General features: G+C 44.9%; 1 protein-coding gene across 10 annotated transcripts in view; it reads left to right on the top strand.

Moving 5' to 3' along the window:
- Window positions 1–26,136, top strand: part of ZNF462 (zinc finger protein 462) — a 132,394-nt gene that overhangs the window by 95,762 nt on the left and 10,496 nt on the right. For all 10 annotated transcript variants that reach the window (XR_004917067.2, XR_013443789.1, XR_013443790.1 and 7 more), the window contains 3 exons: window positions 2,193–2,460; window positions 4,394–4,530; window positions 13,537–13,760. Coding sequence is in view for 7 of the 10 variants with exons in the window: in XM_036091404.2 (XP_035947297.2) it covers window positions 2,193–2,460; window positions 4,394–4,530; window positions 13,537–13,760 (629 nt within the window). In the remaining 3 variants the exon portion in view is untranslated. The remainder of the gene's footprint in view (window positions 1–2,192; window positions 2,461–4,393; window positions 4,531–13,536; window positions 13,761–26,136) is intronic.

Genomic DNA, 26,136 nt, shown 5'->3' on the forward strand with positions numbered 1-26,136 from the left:
ATTTAGAATTCATTTTTTGGGATGGATGGAATGAAATGCAGTAGACCCTAGAGATAAGAAAAATGTGTTAAATCAAAGGAGACTCCCTTCCCTCGGAGGGAGTCTCCCTAAGAGATTAGTGCAGGTGTGAAGTTGGGGTGGGTGGAAGTTAGGGGAAGATGAATTCACCTGGCTTACGATCTGAGTCGGAACAACGGACTCCTTTGCAGGTTCTGCTGTAAAGGGGTCGAAGCTGTCGGGGGCCTGTGTCTGAGGTGACAGCCAGCCTCCATGCTAGCCTGCAGGACTCGCTGAGTTGGGTGCTGGGTCTTGGAGGGAGCTGCTTTCTGAGAAATGGACTGTTCCTTGGGACGTTCATTTTGGTCTCTGGGTAGATTTGTGGGCGGCCGAGAGCTCACAGGCAGCGGGACCCCGCCTTGGCCTTGTTGGTGCCAGGATTTCGCTCCTGTAGAGTGAAGAGCGAACAAGAGGACAGGGGCTTGTCAGGGATGCTGACGGGGCAGTCCCAACCTGCCGCTCAGGCCCGTGTTAACAAGAGAGGCGGAGTGTGTTTTGTGCTTCCTCGTGCGTGTGTTTTAAGCAGAAACTAGTCTTGAGAGCTTAAATAGAAAACATCTTGAACAATCCATGCAATGGTAAACAAACCTGCTATTGAAAGGAAGAATGAGAAGTTGACAATTGCATTATTGTGATCCTGAGTGGGTTCATCAGCTAGGGTTGAGGAATAAAGAAACCAGAGATAAAAGACTTGAGTAAAATGAATTCGGTTGTGTCATTCCTTTCTTCCTTTGTCTTCGGTTTACACCTGGTAATGAACCCATGGAGGCTTGGAGGTATTGTTCAAGTTTCCTTTTGTTTTATTTTTGTGTGTGTGGCAGGTTTGTTTACAATTTCCAAAGGGGTTTTTTCTCCATCTTGAGGAATACAAATTGAAGAGGGGGAGGAGGAGAACAAGCAGGGAAGGTATTTTAGTATTTTGAAGACGGGAGGTGGCCTCATAATAAGGGAGGCTGCTCTGTTTTTGTTTTTCTTCTCAAAGAGGCCAACGGGATGGATGGTCCTGGTTTCATCAAATACGGGTTTTACAGAATTCCTCCGTGTCCTGCCTCGGGGAATCGTGCTTTGGAAAATTAAGTGTCCATCAAATCAGGAGGCTGGTACAGTTTCTATCCCCTTTCCCACCTTGCTTTTTGAAAGGCTTAAAAAAAAAGAGCCCTTTGTTTTCAAGGAAAGTTACACTGAAATTCATCTGTGGGGTATTCACAGACTTCATTTGCGTCATTCCTAGGCAGCTCTGGGTTGTGCGGGACAATGTTGCCGAAAGCGTAACCTCTACATTCAAAGCAGCATGTTTGGAAAAGGGTCAAGATCTTTCTTTCTCCCTCTCTCTGATTTTTTAAGAAACCGAGATTTTCCCCCCTCCCATCTAGATCACATTTCTCCACCACATTTCTCCACTGAAGCTTCTCAGGGTTAAGATTTATGGCTGTCATTTCCGACATTTTCCTCCGAATTGCAAACTTTAAAATACCTTTCAGGGAAACTTATTTGGAATTTCATTTTAATGGGATTTACGAATAAATCTCCATCTTAATGCTGACTAAGCTTTAAACATCCATTCCAGGAGAACACTATTAGATCTTTATATTTTAAATTTTAAATCACTTGACTGTGAAGACATAAAACATTTTTGTATTTGTGAGTGCCATGTGCTCGAGCATTTCTGTTAAAGACCTTCTTTCTGGGGGGCGGGGGGTTGGCTTGAATAATTCTGGGCTGCAGAGGAGGAGATACGACGTCATCTGCTTTCCTTTCTCACGTCGGTGCCTGTGTGCTTTCTGTGCGTTCATTTATCTCACCTACAGGGACGGGTGGGTACTCTGTGGCAGCCGTTTCCTCTAGACAACAGTTGACTTTCTTTCTTCCTTCACTTTGAAACCTTTCACCTCAGCGTTTTAGTTTTAAATGCCACGAGCCCTCAACGTCAGATGAAAAGAAGCGACACTTCCTTCCCACCTGCCCTTCCCCAGATCTGTGTGGTAGGATGTAAATGAAGATGAAAGGTGGATCGTAGTCATCATCTGTAGGGAAAAGAAAAACAACTACTCCAGACTAATGTCGGGGGGTTTTCAGGGGTCAAAGCTCCACTGTGGTTCTCTGTGTCCGGTGTCCTTGTCCCCGTCTGTCCGCAGACTCCTCCTACTCAGAACCTCCAGATGTTCAGCAGCAGTTGAACCACTATCAGTCGGCCGCGCTGGCGAGGAACAACAGCCGAGTCAGCCCCGTGCCCCTCTCCGGGGCCGCCGGGGGTGCCGAGCAGAAAACCGAGGCTGTTCTGCACTGCGAATTCTGTGAATTCTCCTCTGGCTACATCCAGAGCATCAGACGCCATTACAGGGACAAGCACGGCGGGAAGAAGCTCTTCAAGTGCAAAGACTGCTCCTTTTACACAGGCTTTAAGTAAGTGGTGTGAAGAACAGCCTGGAGAAACAAGGTGGCTGTGCCTGCCCCACCCCTCACCTCACGCTTCCCCGTGCTCTCCTACCGGGAGCGCAGGGAAGGCCCTGCCCGCGGGATCCTGCAGGGATGGGGTCCAGTCTTCACAAAAGGAGGCTAGTTCCAGAAGACTGCTTTGGGGTTTGTGGAAGGGGGCTTGGGGGTGAAGCGCTCGCTCTGTCAGAACAAACGAGTTTAAACGTCAGAGCGAATGGGCAGCCAAGGAGTGTGAGAGCGTGGTAAGGGATTTCTTGGGCCCAGTGCATGAAGCAATGAGTGGTTTTTTCCCCTTCGAAAGACTATCCTCCCTTTTTTGAATTTGTCTTTGGGGGAAAAAAAAAATCTGTGTTTTTGAAAGCAAAGTCAAAGCCAAGAGAGAACATCCAGCAATTGTGATTTCCCTGCTACCCTTATAGAAAATTCCTATTTCTTAAGATCATATTGTTGAGAGACACCCAGAGAACCAAGACTCCAGCACTGTGAAGACTAGAACTGAACACTTGTAGAGAGATTGTTCCAATCCAGAAAAAGATAATCCAAAGCCACCTCTGCTCCTGTGTATAACAGAATCGGTGAGCTCAAAGAACAGAGTGCTTCCTATCATGTGCTCTAGACTCTTGTGATTTAATCTCATCCTGTGCAATGCTGTTTAGGTCGGTGGTTATGAGTGCAGAGTGTGGAGTCTGACTACCTGGGTTTGAATCCCAGCTTTGTCACGAACTGGCTGTGTGACTTTGGACAAGTCCCTAAGCTTCTCTGTGTCTCCTGGTCCTTATCTGCAAAATAAAGGTAGTAATACTACCTCACTTACAGGACTCTGAGGAGGAGTAAATGAACCAATATATCTAGAGTGCTCAGAATAGTGCCTGGCGCAAAGGAAGTACTAATTAGTATTACAGTATCATTGAAAGCTATTATAATAATGTAATATTAGATGGCTCTATTACAGGTGTAAAGCTATCATTATCTCTTCCTGTTGCTGTTAGGCCCTGAGCCTTAGGCCACTCTAGTACTTCAAGACAGACTCCACACAGCCAGACTGGCAAAAGTAGGCTTCATGGCCAACAGAAAACAATCGGAAGAAGAACAAGGTTCTTTTCCACCCACACCTTAGTTGCTGGGATTCGATGGGAAATGTGTTACTTCTCTGACTCTTAATATTAATTTGGTTCAGTTGTTTCTCAGGTAAATACGTATGTGACCTTAGAACTGAGAAGAGGCTGAAGACCCAGATAACAAGGGCCCACTGACAGGTGTACATGTCTCCCCGGAGAGAAGCACTTGAGTTAATAAGAAGGGGAACTTGCCTGTTAGACTCTTGGTTTCATCCATTTTTATGAGACACTGAAGGCTTTGTAAATGATGAAGTTTTGAAAAGGATGGAGGGGCAGACAACAATAGTCGCTTTCCTCCTTCAAGCTGGTACAACAGCTTTGAGTTTAGTTTACCTGATCGTCGGCCGCCATGACGTCCCAGCCAACTTGCCCTCAGAGTCACATAGGCAGCTGGGAAATGAACCTGACTCCAGTCCCTCTCCTTCCAAGCACAATGAGAAAGAGGTTCTCGTGGGGATTTTGGCTTTATGCTTTTAATAGGCAGCTTCTCATCTTCAAGAATAAAGTGTTTGGGGAAGTCCATTTCTTTTCAAAGTAAGCCCTGACCCCGGCCAAGTGGCAGAAATTTTCAAAGAGGAAGTTAGCACTGCATGACAAGGTCCAGTTAGTGGATGAGTGACCAAGGAGCTTGTGGTCAGCAAACATGATGAACAACTGTGCTTTGGGCCCTCAAGCAGGGGCGTCACACACAGAAGCCCTGTAGTGAGGTAGCCAGCAGGGGATGTGTGAGTGACATGATCCCTTGTCACACTCATCACCTCTCTCCCCCACCTCTCTCCCAGATCTGCTTTTACTATGCACGTGGAAGCCGGGCATTCGGCGGTTCCCGAGGAGGGCCCCAAAGATCTTCGCTGTCCTCTCTGCCTCTATCACACCAAATACAAACGCAACATGATTGACCACATCGTGCTGCACCGAGGTAACCTTCCTAAATGTGGTTTTCTTGGGGCAGAGGGCTGCGGGTGGCATTTCAAGGACTCCCCTCTCGAAGTGGCCACTTTGCCCTGGTCCCTGGTTCCTCAGCTTCTGTCCAGGCAGGAAATCACAGTGAATGACCACAGTGATGACAGCCCACGATAAAAACCCCTTCCTGCCACAAGATCTGCTCCACGTGGAGGGAGGCAAAGGTGATGGGTTTAGCAGTGAACACTTCTCTGGGGCTTCCCAGCGTGAGGGATTTTCACATTCTGATTCCTCTGCCCTCACCGCCTTGCTAAGGAAGGAGCGAATGAGACACAGAACGGGTGGGTGAGGACTCATCATAAAATGTCAGGAGCTATCTGGTTGCAGGCAGTTCGTTGGAGGGAGACCGAAATGATGATTTCCAAAGCAGAGCGTGGAGTTTCCCATGAAATGGATGGAGAGAGAAAAATTCTTAAAAATAAAAGTGGTCCGATAGGTATTAGAAATCCCAGAGGTTTCAGATTTAAGTTCTGGTTTTAAAGCCTCCTGTATTGACCTGCTCTCCCATCTGTAAGAAGAGAGGACATGAGCCTATGGAACAATGCGCCACGTAGACGGTCTGGTGCGTTCCCTGGTGGATGCACACTGGGTGTCGTGTACATGTGGCTTCCTGTTGATAAACAGGGATGGTTCTTTCAAGTCCTCTTTGGTTTTTCTTTCAGTTGAGTTTACTCTTGGCCAATTAAAACACTGTTAAACAACAGGCTTCCTCTGCATTGGAAGGAAAAATATGTTTATGTAAAAACTTTGTCCAAAGAAGATTCGAGCCAGAGGTAGATGGAAAAAGGATGACCAGAATCCTGGTTGCCAGTCTCTTGTGCTGTTTCTGTCCACTGATCTGTCATCTTTCCTTCGTGCCTTCCCTCCCTCCTCGTCCCCCTCTTTGTTCCTGTCTTCCTCCCTTGGCCTCTAACCCTAGGAGGCTTTTCCGTCTTTGCCACGTGGGCCTCAGAAACAGTGAGTGTGTCTTCTGCTGTCCTGCTGAGAGAGGTCGCTCACCCTCACATGCTGGATATTTTTGGAGCATTTTCAAAAGTTTCCAGCATGTCCCCAGTGCCACAGTCTCGGGCCATTGCATTTTGTGACAATTTGCCCATCTCTGCTGCACACCCCGTGGAAGGCCCCGCTTAGCGCCCTCAGATTTCCTTCCTCCCCAGGCCGCTCTGAGGAGACGTGAGGTCGCTGCTGGCTGGGACATCCGCCTGCGAGCTGAGAGAAGCAGCATCGGAACATGGAGGCAGGAATTCTTGGCCAGAGTGGTGCCACCCAGTGTTTCACCTCAGTCACCTGGCTTCTGGTCCCCCAGCCCATGTGTGGTGGTGGCTCTGTGCCCCCCTCACAGGGTGGGGAGGGGCCATGAGTAGTGTTGCCACTGAGCAGACAGGAACGATGAGAGACCTCACTTCTGTGGTCGATGCCCTCCGGCTTCCCATGCTGCTGCCTGGTGGGCTCAGAGCTTCAGTGCCTAATGGCGCTCAATGATTTTCCTTCCCTGAGCTGGGCTTCAGGAAGAGGATGGGGACACAGAGAAAGAGTAAAGCCAAAGCTGAGAAAGGCCCTTGGAGTGCTACACTTGACACGAAGTCACTCCTATCCAACAATCTCCTAAGGGCTAGGATTACCACCTGTGTTCCTGCTTTGCGTGCGGGAAACGTGAAACTGAGAAAAACTGCTTTTTCTTTGATTTGGTGTAGTTATTTTGTGGCCATCTCACAAAGGATTTAAGCTATCTTAAAGATATTTGTGCAGAACCGTAGGATTAAAACGAATGGGCAATTGGGGCAGATGCAGAATAAGGAGAAACCAGTTGCAGGTGCCCTGCAGGTGCAGAGACGTTCACCAAGAATTTGGTGTCCAGTGAACGCCGTGGGGCGCTGTGCGCCTGGAAGCCGCGGGCTGTGGGTCTGGCCCTGAGATCCCGGCCTCCCGCGGGACAGACGAAAACAGAATCCGTTGGATTTCAAGTGTTTGTTAGACTTTTGAAATTGCATTCAGGAGATTTTCAGGAATCCTAGACGCCGAAACCTGAGAGGAATTGCTCCAGTGGGGTCTCCGAAGGGGGGACCGTGTGCGATCCGGTGTGTATTATGCCCACCACAAATGCAGTGGGAAGGCCCACAGGGACGATGAGAGCTGGCCAGCGGAACCAGACTCGCCCGAGCGCTCGCAGTGCTGTGAGTGAGTCAACTCTGGGCCTCTGATCCCGTGACCCATCCATCATACTGCCCGTCACCGGTTACTTACAGTCTCTGCTGTGTATTTGTAGAGGTCATTTATGTTAAACGAGCCATCTAAATATCGTCCTTACCGGGGTTGGAAAGTGCACGATCTGGAACGAAGGGGCGTTTGAGGATCGGCAGTAATAATGACAACATTAACAACAACAAATTACTGTCACTGAGTGTTGACTAGGACAGGTGCTGTACTAAGTGAGTCCAGTATGTCATTTTATGGAACTCTCACAAAACCCTATATGGTGTGGGTATTACTGTTATCCCCCGAGAACAAGGGTAAAAGGTTCAGAGAGACTGACTGTGACCCAAGATCCAAATGACTAGTAAGTGACCCAGCTGGGTCTGGACCCAGGCTTGTCTGCCCCACGGCCCATGCCTGTAGCCACCAGGCATCACTGTCTCTCCCCTGGGAGGGTGGCTGGTGTCACCGTGTTGAGCGTTCTCGTGGTGTGGCAGCTGCGTCTGAGGACGGAATCACCTGTGGGGCTGGAGGTCAGAGCTGAGGGCCACGGAACCGCAGATGGCAGGGTGTCTCAGGACAGCCGTGTCTGCCATCTGCGTCCTGGCCTGGCTTTGGTGTCCATCTCAACCCAAAATGGCATCTCAGTGGGAAGCTGGTCTTGACAAGTCAGGAGACAGGGCTGGGTGTCTGCCTTGCAATTTCGAGTCGGGGCTGATCTCAAAGTAACAAGACGTGACTCTTCCTGCACCTGGGCTCTCCTTGCTCTGGGGATGAGTAAACATCGTTGGTCTCTGGGGCCTGCAGTAAGAGAGCTTTCTGAGGCCTTGGTTAATTAAAATACTTGGGATGAAAGGGAAGAAAAACAGCTTCTGAACTGGCCCTGAGACTGAGATACTGCTGGCAAGAAGAGTTGCCTTCGCTTTTCATCCCAACAGAACGATATATTTAAATAGGGACGAAAGGGAGGAGAATTCGTTTCACTCATGGGAAATCTGAATGAGAAATGATCGTGGGTTTCTGTGGGTTGTGGCAAAAGAGCATACTGTGTGTCCATGCCTGCCCCAAGCATTCATTACTTGCTTGTGCTGCACTCTGCTGGGTTCTTGGGCAAGATGAAGTATATAGAAGACCCAGGACCTGCCCTCCTCAAGGAGATGAAGCATGTGCGTGAGTCTACGTAAGGTAGCGAGTGATGGGTATCTAGGAGTTTCACGGCGGCAGGTGTATTTGTGTTTGGCGTAGAGAAAGGTGATGGAGGGGTGGCTTTCAAACTGAGCCAGGATGACATTTCAGCAGGCAAAGATGATTGAAGGTGGGGTATATTAGTTAGCTGGGTAGCTTAAAACAACAATGTGCTGTCACTGCTCTGGGGCCTAGAAGTCTGATATCAAGGTGACAGCAGGGCCGTGCTCCTTCTGAAGGCTCTAGACAAGAATCCTTCCGTGGCCCTCCCTCGCTTCTGGTGGTTCCTGACATCCTGGCCTTGTAGCTGCGTCATTCCGGTCTCTGCATCTGTCCACACGTGGCCGTCTTCCCTGTGTGTGTCTTCTCCGTGTCCTCTCCTCTTCTTCTAAGAACACTACTCATTGAATTTAGGGCCCACCCCAAACCACTGTGACCTCATCCTGACTAGTTACATCTGCAAAGACCTTATGTCCCAATAAGGTTCCATTTTGGGGTTCTAGGTGCACATAAATTTCTGGGGGACACTATTGGACCCCCTACATGGGGGGGAGGAAAAATTTAAATCAGTCAGGTAGGTGGGAGCAAGATGTGTTGACAGAGTGTATTCAGGTGTTCTGAGGGGGGCTGAAGGGAACAGGGGGACAAGGCTGGTAAGGTGTGTCCCGGCCAAATTAGGTAGGGCTTGGATACCAGTGTAGGAGTTTGAACTTTACTCAGTAGGCAGATGGGAAACCAGGGTACCTGCTGAATACCAACTTAGCAAAGATTGAAGCCAAGGATTGGTAGACCCAATTCTTTGAGAAACTTAGGTCAGATCAACATTTGGTGAGATTGGCCATGATTGGACCAGTTTGGAAAGGGAAAAATTAAGCCCTGAGATTTTTGTTTGCTGGAGAAGTTTGGAGGTAGGACTTTTGGTGGGTTTTCATTCAATGCAACAAATATTTACTGAACATTCACTATAATGCTAGCATTATTTTAAGCTCTAGGGGTACAGCCATGAAGAGTCAGGCAAGATCTGGGTACTGAAGGAACTTGAACTTGATAGGAAGGGAGACCGTGAACAGGGAAGAGTTTCATGAGTACATTTCCACTGAGTCTATCAGTTTATCATCATCACTGGAAGCATGATGCCTCGTGCACAAGCTTTGCCTGTATGTACCTTACACACCTATCGTGCACCTGGAAAATTGGGTACAGATTGAATTACAGGGATGAAACAGTTTTGCCAGATATTTCTATTTATAATTCTGGAGCTGTGTAATCCCCGATTCTGGTCTCCAGTTGGCATATTAACTTAAAGCTTCTGCTTCCCAGCCCATAACCCCAATACATGGGCAAACACTAAATTTAACTGAATCCTGCTGGTGGGTATCTTTTGGGAACAAAACTAATCTCCCTTAATTTACCTGATGGGTATCGTTTTTCTTAAGGAAAAAAAAAAAAGCTGCAGTGAGATTGCCAGTCTTTCATTTTATTCAGTGAAATTGCACATTCCCTTCCATCCCCACCAAATACTTTTGCCAGTTAGAATGAGAGGTGTGGTTCTTTGGTGCTCAGCTTTCTCTGGCTTGACGGTGGCAGCCTGGGTAACATCAGGATTAATAACGTCTTACCAGGAGCTGTTGTCCTTACGTTTATGTGTGCCTGTTTATGGTCAGGTTTTAGAATAGTTGTTCTTTAGGAACTATTGTTATCTTCTTAATGGCTTTCTAATTCTCAGCTTTTGTCACTCATTTGGCCGAGAGTAACGGGTGGGGCTTTGGTTTGGCCCAAAGAGGGTCTCAGGCCCGGAGCAGGATCATTTGCATACGGAGTTTGTTGGCGTGAATGACTTCCAGACCTCTCCCTGCTTCGTTCAGACTTGGCACGTTGCGGGGAGGAAACCCGTGTGTTGTGGTCTGCCTTTCAGGAAGAATTTTTACTTGGTGACTCTGGACTCCACAGTGATGTGGTTTTTCTCTGTTTTGAGCAGAAGTGACCCTCCGCCCTCCTGGTAGTTGCAGTTTGGCAGCTTTTTCCACTGAGCACCTCGGGAGTTCGACAGCACGCCCTTCTAGGCTCTCTAGCACCTCAGTTCCCACAGGCTTCCGCGGGGCTTTCCCCCTGGGTTTCACGTCCAGCTGCAGCACCAAGCGGCTTTTGAGTAGGAAGAGATGAGAGACACAATCTATCTTGTAGTCAAACTGGTGAAGTCATAGTATTTTTGCAGCCAGCTCTGGAAGCTGAGTCACAATGAGTGTGATTCAAGCCTTGATTTCTTACCCAAGGTAATTTTGAGAGGTGTGAAGTCAAGAAAGACCCACACTTGTCACTGCCTCATAGAGAAAGTCCTGAGCCCTGGGCTTCTGTAGCCAAGACAGGGCTCCGTCCACACCTGGAAACATTCCAGTCTCTAACTTTATGTCCTTGACTTGCCTCAATAATGAATAACCTCATTCAGAAAACCCTGTTAGTGATTTGCCCACCTTTCCAAGTCTCTCTTGTTTTTTTTATCTTGGTCGTGTTAGCCATGTGTTTAGAAAGGAGAAAAATTAACTTTTTTTTCCTAAAATGAAGATCTTAGTCAAAATCCACATAGCCCAGAGACTGGGAATGTTGGTGATGTCTTTGTTTGGAAATGGGAAGAAGTCTGATGTTTCAGAGTGAGTAAGTAAGCAGGAAATTACCTCCTATCTGATTGAGAAGATACTCGAAAGAAGTCAGAGAGAAATGGTTGCCTTAGACACTCCCGTAGCTTTGGTACTCTTTGGTACTCTTAAACGATTAGGAATCAAAGGCTTATAAATAAACAGCGTGCAGATCGGATGTTCCAAGAGAGTTCTTTTCGGGGGTGAAGGCAGAGGGCCCTGGCACAGGTCAGGCAGGGGACCTGTGCTCCCAGGTCACAACTTTGTTCTGAACCAGAGGCGTGACTTTGAGGGAGGAGTCCAACAGGCCAGTCTTCAGCTTCCACACCAGTAAACTAAAGGTAATAAAACTGACTTTGCAGAGTGTTTCGAGAATAAAAAGTTAACCGTGAGGGTAGAATGCCTAACAGTGCTTGAAACAGTGAGCTCCAGGCAAATCGCCATGGTCATTTCCATGAATTATTATTATTTAAACTCCAGAGTATTTTGAGTGCTCCTGACTTTGTGTAAAATTCACTTAGACACACATAGTGAAATGGGAAACTGCAAAGAAAACTAACCAAGGTGGTAGAGGAATTGAAAGGGAGGCCTATAAAAAAAAAACCCCAGTCTGAAAGAAGCGATTCTTTACGGGGAGAAGCGAAGACAGGAGGCTGCTTGCATGGCTGTCTCCAAGGTGTTGGAGGCATCGTCCCAGGGACTGTTATCCAGCTGTGGTCCATCTCCACGGACGTCAGCAGACCCAGAGCGCACAGCACGGGCCAGAGACGGAGCGTGCACGAGGCAGAAATGACACAATCCAAAGCGGGAGCCAACACAGAGCAAAGGAGGGGTGCAGTCTCAGGGAAGGTGCCAGAAAAGTTCGTGTCAGCACAGCCCGTGAGCTCCTCAGGCATGGGGCTGGTCCCAGGGGTTCAGCCTGCACCCCTGTCTTGTGCCGTGGGCGCCGGCTTGCACGCGTGTCTTACCCAGAACGTCTGTGGGGGTAATGCTGGGCACTTGGTGTAGAGCAGTGGTTATCAGCCAGAGTCAGGGTGCATTTGTCTGGAGGCATTTTTGGTTGTCACCCCTGGGGAAGCGGGGTGCCATGGCAGATGGTCGATAGAGGCCAGGGATCCTCATAAACATCCTACAGTGCATAGTACAGCCCCCAGAGTCAAGCCTTATCTGGCCTCAGAATGTAAATAGAGCTACTGTTGAGAAACCCCGGGCTGGAGGAGTTGAACAGCGTAGCATGGGCTTTCTTAAGGCTCCGGCTGGCTTCTGCCAAAGCATTTTTTTCCTCCGATTACACCAAACCATAGAACTGAATGGTTAGAAGACTGTTAAACATTTGCTATTCTAAGAAAATGTGTGGATTACATTATAATCATGTGTTTCTTAGCTGTCTGCTCTACTTTGGTTTAAAAATATTTATATTTCTAAATAAGCGACTGACTCTTTGTATAGGGAAAATAACATATGCATTAGAGCTCCAGGGAGTACGTAGCAGACCTCACGTTCCACGCTCCCTCGGGCCAGCTTCTTGCGGGCCAGTTAATCGCAGTATTCAAGGACTCCCTCGGCAGGGACTGCCCTGCGGTGAGAACGGGGTGGCTGAGGCTACAGCATGGCTTTGGGTGGGGAGAATTCTCCAGGGGCCAACCCCGGCCAACAACAAAGGGAGGGCTCGCAGGGAGCGCCGCATCAGTGCACAAAACACTGATGTCTGGAAACGGTGCTACTCAGTGACTCTGAGACTAAATCACGCTTTCTTGACTTAATAATACATTGCTGTTTCTAAATAATATAAGTATATGTTGTGTGCGTCCATTTGTAAACTTCCAGAGTCTTCCGAAATCCAGACACAGCATGAAAACACACGCTATATTTGATCCTTGCATAAATAGCACAGATTTTAATTTTATCCCAGTTATGGATATCTGGCGCGTGCGCCGATACTCTGGGCAGACTGGTGTGAAATTTAATTTGAGCAGTTAAACACAAGGGTGAGAGAGTGCAAAATAAACAAGCACACGCATTTCCAGCCCTACAGCATTTGGTATGTTAATGGGAAAAGCACCCAAATCCTCTCTCTTTTATTTTTTTCCCTTGTGACAATCAGATTACAGATTGTCTGAAAAGGCACAAATCCTCCCTATCTCCCACGCCACCCCCATCTCTCCCTCCACCCCCCGAATGTTGCCCGCAGCCATTTCATTTGTGAGCTTCTCCTACTAGAGCTGGAGTTTCAGGGAATGAAAACATACAGGTCCTTTGCTTTCAGATTTGTTATTAGAGATTCCCTTGGTTTCAGGAAGAGGAAAACCGTCTCCTTGAGAACATCTCGGAAGGGGAAACAGGAGTGGAACTGGCAACAGTGGGACATGAAGGGTTTGCTTTGTGACAGGCAGGGATGCAGATCGCAGCAGGGCCAATTACAACATCTGTGAGCTTTGGAAAGTTATTAAGAACCCCGTTCCTTGCTTTACTGATTTGTAAAAACAGGAATACCTCCAGCCTAAGAGGGTTGCCAGGAAGGTGCACTGTCGGGGCACACAGGTGCTTGGGAACTGTCCGGTCCCTTTCTACTTAGGGACGTCTTCTAGGTCCAGCCCAACTAGCACCTAGTGAGGAAGTGGGAGGTGCTAATAGTCAGTTATCATTACTGTGGGTAAACCGTGGCCGCCTCCATTCAGGAATGAGCGAGCACCTTTCAGCCTGCCCACCTCGCTGTAAAGATCACTCTGGGGATTAAGTGCACCAAGGGCTGGTGGTCTTACGAACACTTACCTGGGCCAGAGGAAGATGCCGTTTGGGGAACGGAGGGTGGGGCGGCGTGCATGTGAGTTCATGGACACGGGCCCGTGAGAGGTAGCAAAACCGGCTGAGTTTCTTCCTGTATTCCAAAGAGAGCGCGTGCAGACCATCAGTAAAAATTTCCATCTTTCCAATTCAATTTGTTTCCACAGAAGAGCGAGTTGTCCCCATCGAAGTGTGCCGTTCCAAACTGTCCAAATACTTGCAGGGAGTAGTTTTCCGCTGCGATAAGTGTACCTTCACCTGCTCCAGTGACGAGAGCCTCCAGCAGCACATAGAAAAGCACAATGAACTAAAACCTTACAAATGCCAGCTCTGCTATTACGAAGCCAAGCACACGGAGGAACTGGACAGCCACCTTCGGGACGAGCATAAGGTACCTGCCCGTCTTCCTGCCCCCGACCCTCGGCAGCCCTGTGGGGACGGGCCTGGCGGGGAGCCAGAGCTCAGGGTGGGCGAGGCAGGCCCGCGGGCTAAATGTTGCAAGGGCGCTTCTGATGAAAGAAAGGAAGAGGTCATTTTAGAAAAACTGGAACACAGAGATGGGGATAAGGAAAATCCCCCCTCATGCTGCCACCCAGGTCCACCTGCTTAGCGTTTGTTATCTCTTCTCTGCCCATTTTCCTTTGTTTTACGTAAGTCTGGCGATAGCACACGTGAACTAGTGTGTCACCCTTTTAAAAAAAATTTTTTTTTTTTTTTACTTAACAACCTAACAGGAATATTTTTCCTGTTAAAATAATACTTTTTAAAATGTTATTTTAAATGTATCATCATAGAAATTGACCAACTTTTTCTGTAAAGAACCAGAGAGTCAATGTTTTAGGCTTTGCAGGCCAGATGGCCTCATGGTAACCACTCAACTCTGCCCCTTGTAGCAAGAAAGCAGCTTACAGACAAGACAAATGAACGGGCATGGCTGTGTCTCCGCGACCCTTTATTTACGGAAGTAGGCGGCAGGCTGAGGGCCCGAAGTGGCTGGTCCCTGTCCTGATGACCAGCCACCTTGTCCCTCAACCATGTAGGTCGTTTCCAGTATTCTTGCTAACTACAGAGATTTTCCAAAGCCTTGCTATTTGTGTCTAAACACTATAAGGGCTGTAAAAGACGTGTTTTGTTTAGGGAGGAGGATTGATAACAGATCAGTACCAGACCTAAAATCAAGGGTTTGTGAAAAAAACTTCTCTTCCAAAAGTCTGCTGATCAGAAGGCAGAATCCTATAGGGCAGCTTCAGAGGGCTTATGTGGCACATGGGGGAATTGAGGTGCTTGCTTCTGGTTTTGTGGATTGCCCAGAGTGCAGAGGAACTACAATTTGTATTTGTTTCTTGAAAAAGAAGCCCATTGAAAAGTTTTCTAATTAACCCCAAAATATCGAGGGAGTGTTTACTTAAGGCACAATGAGATCGTTTCCTTTTTCTTTGCTCTGTGTCCTCCTCTTTTCTGGCCTTGCCAAACCCCAAGTTATCAAGACTTTAGTCCAAATCATCTGCGCCAAAGGGTTAGAACTTTTCTTCGGGGTGGGAAGAGAGAGAGAGAGAAGGCTGAGCTCCATCACCCATCCACAGTGAAAGGGTTTTGTGGTCACTTTTCTGCTTGGGAATCATTCATTTTCTAATGTGTCTGCCCAAAAATGAAAGCAGAGAAGAAAAGCCTGAGTTCACCTCACTGAAAAAGTGTCATAGCCTGTCTTAGTCAAACTTCCTGGGCATCTCTGCCCTCAAACTCAAAGGATAATCACTCATACATTTCAAACCAAGCTTTCTACAGTTATGCACATGGATCTTATTTATGCACCCACCTCACATCTTTTTATTATAGTGTTCAAGCCTTTGGGCTGGTATTTTGGGAGAGAGCAAACCAGGAAGATAAATTCTCCCGTTGTTACACAGTTGCTGTGGGTCACTGGTGAGAAGGTTAGAACCATACACGTGTGGAACTGGGGGCTTCCCGAGCAGGCATGGAAGGTTGGGGCTTCAGGATACCTGTCAGGGCAATGGGTTGCTCCGGAAAAGAGGGCCCCAGTTTAGAGCTTCTGGAACCAAACACCTGAGTTTAAATCTTCTCTCCACTGCTTACTATACAACTTTAGCAAGTTACTTAAATTTCTGTATCTATTTTCTGGTTTCTAAATGGGAATCGTTTTATCTTTCTCAGAAGTTGTGTGAGATCAAACAAAATCCTGGTATATCCCACACTTTGATGTGACCTGGTGTGTTCCTCAGTCTACTTACGAATTGAGCTGTGGTACCCATCAGAAAGGTAGTTGGGTTCCCAAAGAACTAAAATATATTTAAAAATCACTAATTATACCTTGCATCTTAGATACGGTCTTTGATGTTCTATTTTCACTATGCCATGTTATGTTCTTTAATTTTACTCTTTCTCGTGGTTGACCAGCTTAATAAGTCCAGTGAGCACCTAATTGAGGCTAAAGAATTGCCACTTCCAGCCTGCGTAGCGATTTTCCTGTCGTTTCAAGTGTTAAGTTTATGAGACTTGTGCTTGTTACTGATGGCAGCACTTTCTATTTCTTCGTTTCTAAATGATGAGTACAAAATGTATTTCAAATTTTTAAAATAACTATCCAAACACTTTTTATTTTTCAAAAGATTTTATTTATTTATTTACGAGAGAGAGCGAACACGAGCCGAGCTGAGGGGCAGAGGGAGAAGCAGCCTTCCCGCTGAGCAGGGAGCCATCATGGGGCTCGATCCCAGGACCCTGGGATCATGACCTGAGCCGAAGGCAGATGCTTAACCGACTGAGCCACCACCCAAGGCGCCCCCAAACACTATTTTATAAACAAGGATAGCAGTGCTGCTGAAACAGAAGTTTTGACTGGTAGGCAGTGATATACACTGGTTAAAAACCGTCATTCATTGGGGCGATTTCAGCATTTATGAAAGCGGTATAAGAGTGTCAATGTACAATGAGCTAACGTGAAGTTTGCTAATAATCCAAATAAAAGTCAAGGACCTGGGCACCTGGGTGGCTCAGTCAGTTAAGTCTCTGCTTTCGGTTCAGGTCATGATCTCGGGGTCTTGGGATTGAACCCCGTGTCATGCTCCCTGCTCAGTGGGGAGCCTGCTTCACCCTCTCCCTCTGCTGCTCCCCCCAGTCCTGCTCTTTGCCTCTCAAATAAATAAAACCTTTTTTTAAAAATGTCAAGAACCATAAGGCAAGACAAGAAATTAAAGGCGTAAGAATTGGAAGGAATGAGACCACTTGCATTCACAGACAAGGTGACCTTTGCACGTAGAAAATCCTAAGTAATCTATATATTAAAAAAAAGCTGCGAGGATATTAGTGAGTATAGCAAAGTTGCAGGATATAAGGTCAATATGCAAAAAATCAATTCCATGTCTAATACTAGAAATGGAAATCTGAAAATGAAATTTGATTAATTTCATTTACGATAACATCAAAAAGAATAAAATAAGGATAAATTTAACATAGGAACTGTGAAAGCTGTAAACTGAAAATTACAAAATGTTGTTGAGAGAAATAAAAGAACTAAGTTAATGGAATATATACTGTATTCCTGGATGAGAGGACCCACTATTGGCAATTCTCCCCAAATCGATCTACAGATCCAACGGAATCTCTATCAAAATCTTTTTTTTTTTTTTTTTAAAGTTGACAAACTGATCCTAACATGTAAATGCAGAGGACCTAGAATAGCCTAAACAGTATGGAAAAAGAACAAAATTGGGAGGACTTCACCCTTTCTGATTTCAAAACTTCCCTTAAAGCCACTGTACTCCAGAGCGTGTGGTATTGGCAGAAGGATAGATGCATGGATCAGTGATGCAGAAGAAAAACTCCAGCAATCAACCCTCATCTAGGTGGTCAGTTGATTTTTTTTTTCCACCCAAAGGTACCAAAGTAATAAGGAAAGGATAGTTCTTCCACAAATAGTGCTTGAACAATTGGATATCCACATACAAAATAATGATCGCTGACCCTTAATTCACTCCCAACACAAAAATTAAATCAAAATGGATCATTAACCTCAGTCTACGAACTGAAACCATAAAACTTCTGGAAAAAGAGTAGAAAAACTCCCTTGGGTTAGGAGAAATTTTCTTAAATAGGATACAAAAGATATGGACATTAAAAGAAGAAAAATGAGTAAATTAGATGTCATCAAATTTTTGCTCTTCAGAGACACTATTAAGAAAACAAAAAGGCAAGCAACAGATTGGAAGCATATATTTGCAAAGAACTTTTACAACTCTATAGTAAGAAGATAATTCAATTACGAATGAGAAAAAAATGTGAATAGACACTTTACCTGTGAGGATACACAAATGGCAAATGATCACATGAAAAGAGGCTCAGTAAGATTCATCATTAGGGAAATGCAAAATAAAACAACAGTAAGATAGCACTACCCACCCGCGAGAACGGCTAAAATTAAGAAGACTGATAGTGCCAAAGTGTTGGCAGGGATGTGGAAAAACTGGAAATCTCATTCAGCACTGGTTGGAATGTAAAATGGCATATTCACTGGGGAGCACTTTGGCAATTTCTTTAAAAGTTAAACATACACTTACCATCTGATCCAGCAAGTTTACTCTCACATAAAGTGGATGGATAAACAAAACGTGCTATATCCATACTATGGGATACTACCTATCAATAAAAAGAAATGAGTCTATGGATACATGGAACAACATGGATAAATCTCAAGACCATCATGTTAACTAGACAGGAGCTAGACACAAAAGATCACGTATTATATGATTCCATTTACATGAAATTTCTAGAAAAGGCAAAACTATGGAGACAAAGCAGGTTGGAGGTTGGGAGATGGATTGCAGAGGTTATGAGGGAACTTCTCAAAGTAAGAGAATTCGTAAACCAGATTGTGGTGAGGGTTGCACAAATGCATAATTTACTAAAACTCACTGAACTATTTATTTAAAACAGATGACGTCTATGGTGAGTAAATTATACCTCATACCTAAAAGATTCAAGTTTCCCAGGACCTGACCCATATAGTAGATCTTCAATAAATGTTAATTTCCTGCAGGCTTTTTTTTATAAACTTGATCCTGGGAACAGATTGATCTACAAGATGCTAGAGATCCAGATTATTGTGTAAACTGCCAAAAATAAAGCGTGCAGTAGACTTAGCCATTGGTTTTAAATTAAGGTTTACTATTTTCCCCCTAATAAGACTGTGTTGCGTGCATTGCTCATTATATTCTTCCACTAATAGCGTGAAGTGATTTTGTGTGGTGGAGAGAATCTATAGAAGAAACTAAGAGACAATGTAGGATGTGTTTTGCATCAAAGGATTTTATAGATATCCAAAGCTGGGCTTCTGAATTCTGCCTGCAAAGCCCGGAGACCTCAGGAATGCCTCTATCAAGTTGTCACACTGTATCATTCATAGACTGGATGGAATCCTGGTACAGCAGGAAGGATCCTTGAAGTCAAGTATACCCTTCTAGTTAAGAACCAGACTCCCAACTGCGCTGGATGCATGCTGCCATGTTTATCCTCAGAAGCCCAGGTGAAGTAGAAGAGGGAGGACAGCATCTCTCATTTTGTCCATGACACACAGCATCTTGTCTTCCTAGACCTTTATCTTTGCACCAGTGACCAAAGACTCACTTGCAATCTCTTGGAATCTAAAGTAAATAGTACAGGCTATTTAAAAATTTATTTTTCATCCTTCAGTTCCATTTTTTTCAATCTTACTAGGTCTTCTAGAGACAGACTGCTCTATGCTTTCAGTCCCTCCTTCATGCCTTCCCTCCCCCCAACCCTCTCTCTCTCTCTCTCTCTCTCTCTCTCACACACACACACACACACACACACACACTGAAGTCCTATGTCAGTAGCACCATTTATTAGTAATGCTGGTGAAAGATGAAGGGGGAAAACATTTTTAAGAACCTTAAAGTCATGAAGAAAAAAAAACCCAAACCTTGCACTTCTCACATTTAAAAAACACATTTTTTTAAAGAAAGTTTTTAAGTATATGTGGTACCTTGTTAGTGTTCTTTATGGTTCTGAAGTCTCTTTGCTAGTTTAGGGAACATAAAAATATATTATCTCTAACTTGGTTTGCTCATAAAATTGTCATGTTCGCTATATTAAATTTAGAAGGATAGTCTATTCAGGCAATACACATTCACTAATTGAATTTACTTTGAAATGTTTTTAATTTTTTATACAAATGGAGCCTCAGGCGGCCGAACTCTAAGGAACTCGTATCTCTTACTCTTACTTTTTGCCAGTTTGGGGGAAGCAGCAGAACATTAAGCTCCGGAGGCATCACCAACATTTTAGTTATGCCAATAAAATTGTTCAGTTTTCCGGACCAGTGAAATCCATAGTGGCGAAAGAGTCACATAGAATATTTGTGTCCGGCAAAGGAAACGAGAAGAAATAAAACAAAAGAAGAACCTTCCCTTGATTCCAAATCATAAAATACACCTCTGGCCACATTTTTGGGGGATTGTGTTTAATTTTGAACCTGAGTGCCAGCAGCTTTATCTTGATCAACTCTGAGGATTTCTGCAAGCCGGAGGTTTCTCCTGAAGATTACGTCCCTTCAGCTCTGCTTTCCTTTATAGTAGTCTTGCTTCTTGGTTTGTCAACCACAGGCCCTGTTCCTTTCATGGAGTTTGGACATCAGAAATAGAGGAACAAGAGGTCTGACCATTTTTCAGAGGGATGTGCCTGGCCGAACCTCGCATGGTATTTTTCAAGTAGACATTTGAAGACATTCTTTGCCTATAACTTTTGCAATTGTCCACTAAATTCTCCAAAGGGACCTGCTCCTGCTTCCAAGCTTCCATAGGACTGTTCTTTCTCTGTGAAGGCACTTATTTCATCCTGCCTAAACTTCCACTTTTAACAAGTCTCTGTCTTGCAATTGGATGCAACGTCCTTAAAATGGAAACCATGTTGTTTTTATGTCTTTTCTTCCAAAATCTAGTCAGAGTACCCTGCATACAGTAAAGTATCCAGTAGCTGTTTGCTGAATAAATCAATGTATGAAATCACTGTTCAAATGGGAAATTTTAAGTATTCTGTTTGTTCATATAAGCTAGATGTGGCAGCACCATCCACATCTTTGCCTCTGGATTTCAAGTTCAAGAGATTGAACAGCTCAGTTGGCCAGCAACAGAGTTCTTTGACTTTCTTAATGATGCCTTTCACTGGGCTTTTTTTGAGTACTTGTGACTGCAGTTATCCTGAAATGCTCAAAATGACTTGGTTTTTGTCTGGGCTTCTGCTAAGTTACGTCTAGCAGAAGCATGTTTTCTGCTTCTGACTCAGTGATTTACAAAAGAAAGTAGATATTCTCCTTGACCTCTGTGCTCTATACCCTCCTGGGTACTTTTCCACCCTTTATTCTTGTTGTTCTTAGAAAGGTTTTTATTTTGAAGAAAAATTCTCAAAAGATTCTACTCCTCTAGTCCATCAAAGTTTGCAACATTATAGTCACAGTACTTTTTTCTGCCACCTTCTTGTGTTCAGTTGGTATCCCATGGGTAATTTTTACATATTTTGTACGTAATTTTGCATTTCTGCAGGTGATTTGCATAATAATGGGGAAAGCTGGAGCCTTGTCATCTGAAGGTGTGAGTTCTAATGCCGGCTTTATCACTTAGCTTCTTTTGCATTGCTTTCCTCGTCTACAAATATGGACGGTAACACAGTTATCTCTCCGAGTGGTCATAAAGGTTAAGTGATCCATGTGAGAATGACTGGATTTTTAGTACATGATAGATATTTGATAAGAATGGAAACAAAATCTTTTAGAAAATGTCCAATCTTATTCTTACTAGCAAGCAAATTTTTGTCATTGGTTACGACATTATGAAGTTCTTTATACTGTATGGTCTCCCATGGTTTTTATGTTACCAGTAAATTGAAACAACATTTATCAGGTGTCAACGAGATGACCAATCTCATACTCTACACTGAGCATATAAAGCTAAATAGGAAATAGTTGCTGCCTTGGAAGAGTTTATGAGGAGGGGACACAAGCTTAAATAAAGAACCACAAGCCAGCATGTTAAGTGCTTGATAAAGGTACCTATGCAATAGGAGGGCAGCACGATGCACAGCAAATATGGTGTCACGGCTTATCTCCCATAGAACTTTAATATACTTAGCTGAATATCCCTTCTAGAAGCTTCTACGGGAGCTCTGATCAGAATGTTCTGATCCGAGAATTCAAGATTTTTACCTGCACCTTTGACCGTCTTCCTTAAGAAATCGTAGAAACAATGCTTTGCTTTCTCCTCCTGATTTCATTCCCATTCTGACTTTCAAAGATAGGCAAAGATCACTGGGTAGACCACCCGATAGGGTAAGTCAGAGGTTGGCGAACTCTGGTCCATAGACCAAATCTGGTGGCCCGCCTGTTTTTCTGTGGCCCACCAGTTGACATTTTTAAATGGTTGAAAAAAATCAAAAGAGAGCTGATTCGTGACACGTGATTTGTCTTGGAGCACAGCCCTGCTCATCCGTTTCCATGCTGTCTGTGGCTGCTTTCAAGATACAGCAGCAGGTGAGTAGCTGTGACGGAAACTAGATGGTCCAGAAAGCCCAGAACACTTGCTTATCTGGCCCTCTGCAGAGAGTTTGCCCGCCTGTGCTATAAGGCCTTTAAAATCTTTGCAGCGCTACACATCCTCGGTGTGGGCCTGAGATGGGCATTTCTGATGTAAAAGGCAGTTTTTCCGTGTTCTTTGGTGTCACTTTTTCTGGAAATGTTCACTCTGGCCTTTCTTTTTAACATGAACAGGCAATATTAGGTGATGTGCGCAGCCTGACAGCATGTCCCTTTTGAAGGTACAGATGTTAAGTGAGAAGCGGGGGGAGCTCTGGAACCCTGGAGGGATTCTTCTTGATCACAGTCTCCCCTATTTAGTGTGTGCTAAGTAATCTGAGGACAGGGGTGTCCTATTTCCTGCTTTCATTAGCCAGCAAGTCCACACCAGTCTTTCCTGTAAGACTGGGTTTGCCGCAGTAGTAGGAAAATGCATGTTCGACTTGGTAGTGTTTGTAAATCACAGAATGCTTCTCCCCATAGAATAAGCCTCAAGTATGGAAATTCGTTCATATGCTAGGGAAATTCATTCATTTTGCTGAATGGTTAAAAACCAACAAGCAAAAAGACAAACAGAGTTGTGGAGCTTGAATATCAAGCATGAGCACGGAAGGGTTTACAGCGTCAGCTCTCCAGTGTTAACAGGGAAAGCCTCTTGCTGGTTGTTGGCACTTCATCTCACATTCTTAGGGGCGAGTGGCCTTCACAGGGGACTTTGGATTTGCAGGCAATCACAAATAACTTTCACAAGATATGAGGATCTATATATAGTTTTATAGTCTGAGGGATTATGTATTTGAACAGTCCAACCTTCAAACACATGTATGGTTACTTTTGCCTTCCAAAGGCTGCGAGGAGCCAGGTTCTAAATCTCAAACTCTTAGCCTTGCTGTTTCTCCCTCTCTTGTGGGCCTTTTGGGAAACAAGGTAATACATTTCTGTGCACCTCCAGAGAAAGAAGTGAATTTCCCTCAATATGTCCTCTGCACCAGATACCCACCAATCTCCAGGTCCAGAAAGTGACTTACTGGTATGATCACTTGGGATGCCAACCTAGACATCAACTGGAACTTGAATAAAAGTCTGTGGCCTTTGACTTTGAACTCATAATTTCACATCTGGAAATTTAGCCTATAAAATTAAAGCTAAACATGAAAGAAACTATAATTTATATACAGTAAGATTTATTGTTGCATTTTTAATAGTGAAAAGCCAGAAATAGCCAAAGGTAAACTCATATGGGAGGAGTCAGGTAAACTATAATATTATTTACTTGATAAGATACATATATAGTGATTAAAAATGGTATTTATACAGAGAATGATACTTTTACTGTGCCGGGCATTAAAAAAGCAGGAGACCCACTTGTGTTTTAGTATGATTACAGCAATTAAATAATCTATGCCTAGAGAATAGGATTACGGAAATACAATACCTTGTTGACAGTTGTACGTGTAGGTAGGCGGACTTGAAGCTTTCTTTGCTTTCCAATTATTCTTCGTGACCTGTATCAGAAAGAAGGCTATATTAAGCTAAAAGGAAGGCATGCAGGTGAGCACAGCACCAACTCTAACAGAGACACAGCCCTGGTCGTGGAGCCAGCTGTGAACAAGATGCACCGAGTGTCTGTCTGTCCCCATGGAGCCTGCAGTTCAACGGGGGCGGCAGGCCATAGACAACCACTGAGTGGGAGGAGTTATAAAAGGGGAAGGGAGAGCGCCTGGAAGCACAGAGTAAGGATAACTAACCGAGGAGTTTAGGGAAGGTCCCCCAGGTGTAGTGACCGACACAGAGGTGGTGCTGGAAGGCAGGAGTCACCGCATGAAGCAGGCAGTGGAACTTCAGACAGAGAAAGTGGCACGTGCAGAGAAAGGCCCAAAGTCAAGAGCATGGTGTATCCTGGGAACATCCGTCAGTTCGGGGTGGTAGCAGTGGGCTGGAGAAGGTGGGCAAGGTAAGAAGATAGCTGGCCACTTCTAACGACAGTGAGAAATTCAGATTTTATCCTCAGGGCAAGCAGAAACGGACATGAGTAGATTTACATATTTATTTTTACTCTCAGACCACACTGGGGAATAGAGGCAAGAAGGGGCAAGAAGGCATGCTGGGAAAGCAGCGAGGAGGGAGGGGGAGGGAGGCTTGCCTTATTCCAGGTCAGAGGTGGTGGCTCCACGATGCAGCAAGGGGGCACCTAGAGGGTACGACGCTAAGTGAGATAAGTCAGACAGAGAAAGACAAGCACCAAATGATTTCACTTATATGTGGAATCTAAAAAACAGACGAACAAACAAGCAGAAACAGACCCATAAATATAGAGAACTGACGGTTGCGAGGAAGGATGGTGGGGGGTGGGCACAGTGGGTGAAGGGGAGAGGGAGATACAGGCTTCTGGTCGTGGAGTGGGTCAGTCACAGGGAGGAGAGGAACCACATGGGGAATACAGCCAATGGTACTCTGATAGTGATGTATAGTGATTGGCAGTAGCTACGCTGGTGGTGAGCAGAGCTTAATGTAGAAAACAGTTACTATGTGGTATGCCCAAAACTAATGTAGCATTCTATGTTAACTATACCTCAAATTTTAAAATCACTTATTATTTTTTAAAAAAATGAATACGATAAAGTTCTACTATCTTTGAGAAATAATTAAAATTCCAAATAGTTCAAAAAAAATTTTTTTTAATGCCACAAGGAGGGCGCCCCTGGGTGGCTCAGTCGGTTCAGCGTCTGACTCTCAGTTTCAGCTCAGGTCATGGTCTCAGGGTCACGAGATCAAGCCCCACATCGGGGCTCAGCAAGGAGTCTGCTAAAGTTTCTCTCTCCCTCCACTCCTCCCTGCACTCACTTTTGTGCACGAGCTCGCTCTAATAAATAAATAAATCTTTTAAAAATAAATAAATAAATGCAGCAAGAAGTCTTCCTTTTGTATTAAGATTAATATTGGATGGCTGATTTGGGGATCTGTAGTAAGAACCCAACACTATAAAGGGTTTTTATTTTAAAATCTTCTAATTAAGGGCGCCTGGGTGGCTCAGTCGTTAAGTGTCTACCTTCGGCTCAGGTTATAATCCCAGGGTCCTGAGATCGAGTCCCACATCGGGCCCCCACTCAGTGGGAAGGCTGCTTCTCCCTCTCCCACTCCCCCTGCTTGTGTTCCCTCTCTCGCTGTCTGTCACATAAATAAATAAAAATTAAAATAAAAAAATAAAATCTTCTAATAAGATAACAAGATTTTTAGTTTTTACTTTTAAATCTTTTAATTACCTAACAAAGATTTTAGAAATCTTCAGGACAGATAAATCCTGGGTTAGCCCCGGATGAACGTCATAACGTGGAAATGTCATGTACTCTTTTAAAATTGTGCAGAATCCAAAATGTTTCCCAATGAAGGGATGATGGTGATGGGAAAATGGGCAAATACAGGCCTCAAAAAAAAACCCAGAAGGAGGAAAAGAAAAAAATAACATTTGGTTTTGTGACAGATCTCCTTCTGTCACCATGAGTTCCTTGAGAAGCAGGGGCTCCTGTACCTCCCATGGGGCCGGGGGGTGGGGGTGTACTTGTGGAAGGAAGGAAGGAATGAACGAATAAGCGAACAAATGAATGAATACATACTGACTAAAGGCGTTTGAGGATTCTTTTTGATCTTTCTTGGTTTTGTTATTTTCATTTCCTGGCAGGGGCCACCCCTCACGCCTCTTACACACACCTGCTGTGGCCCCGGCAGAGATGGGAGGTGGAGGGAGGTGGTCAGAAAAGGCTCCCTTCTACGTATTGGTCACTTAAGGATGTGTTACTTTGCGCATATTTCAAAGTTAGGTAAATTGGAACCTTGCCTCGTTTTCCTGAAAAACTGGCAGCCCAGAAAACTTTTATTCAAATATTTGTCATAAATGCTATTTGGTTAAAATGTAGACTTTGTGGCTAAACATAACTTCATAAATATGCATTTACGATGCTTGTTGTAAGCGTTTCCAAAAGCCAAAATTGGAAAAGGCCACATTCCCAGAAAGGAGAAGGAAACTACATTTTGGGGAACTATTGTGTTTCAGGTAGCACGCTGACCCCCTTTTACGAACGGGGCATGGAGGCTGGATGTTGAGCAACTTACCCACAATCGTGTGGTTAATGGCAAACTCTGAACTTGAACTCAGATCTGTCAGACTTCA

The sequence above is a fragment of the Halichoerus grypus genome, chromosome 14 (assembly GCF_964656455.1).
Source record: "Halichoerus grypus chromosome 14, mHalGry1.hap1.1, whole genome shotgun sequence".
NCBI lineage: Eukaryota > Metazoa > Chordata > Mammalia > Carnivora > Phocidae > Halichoerus > Halichoerus grypus.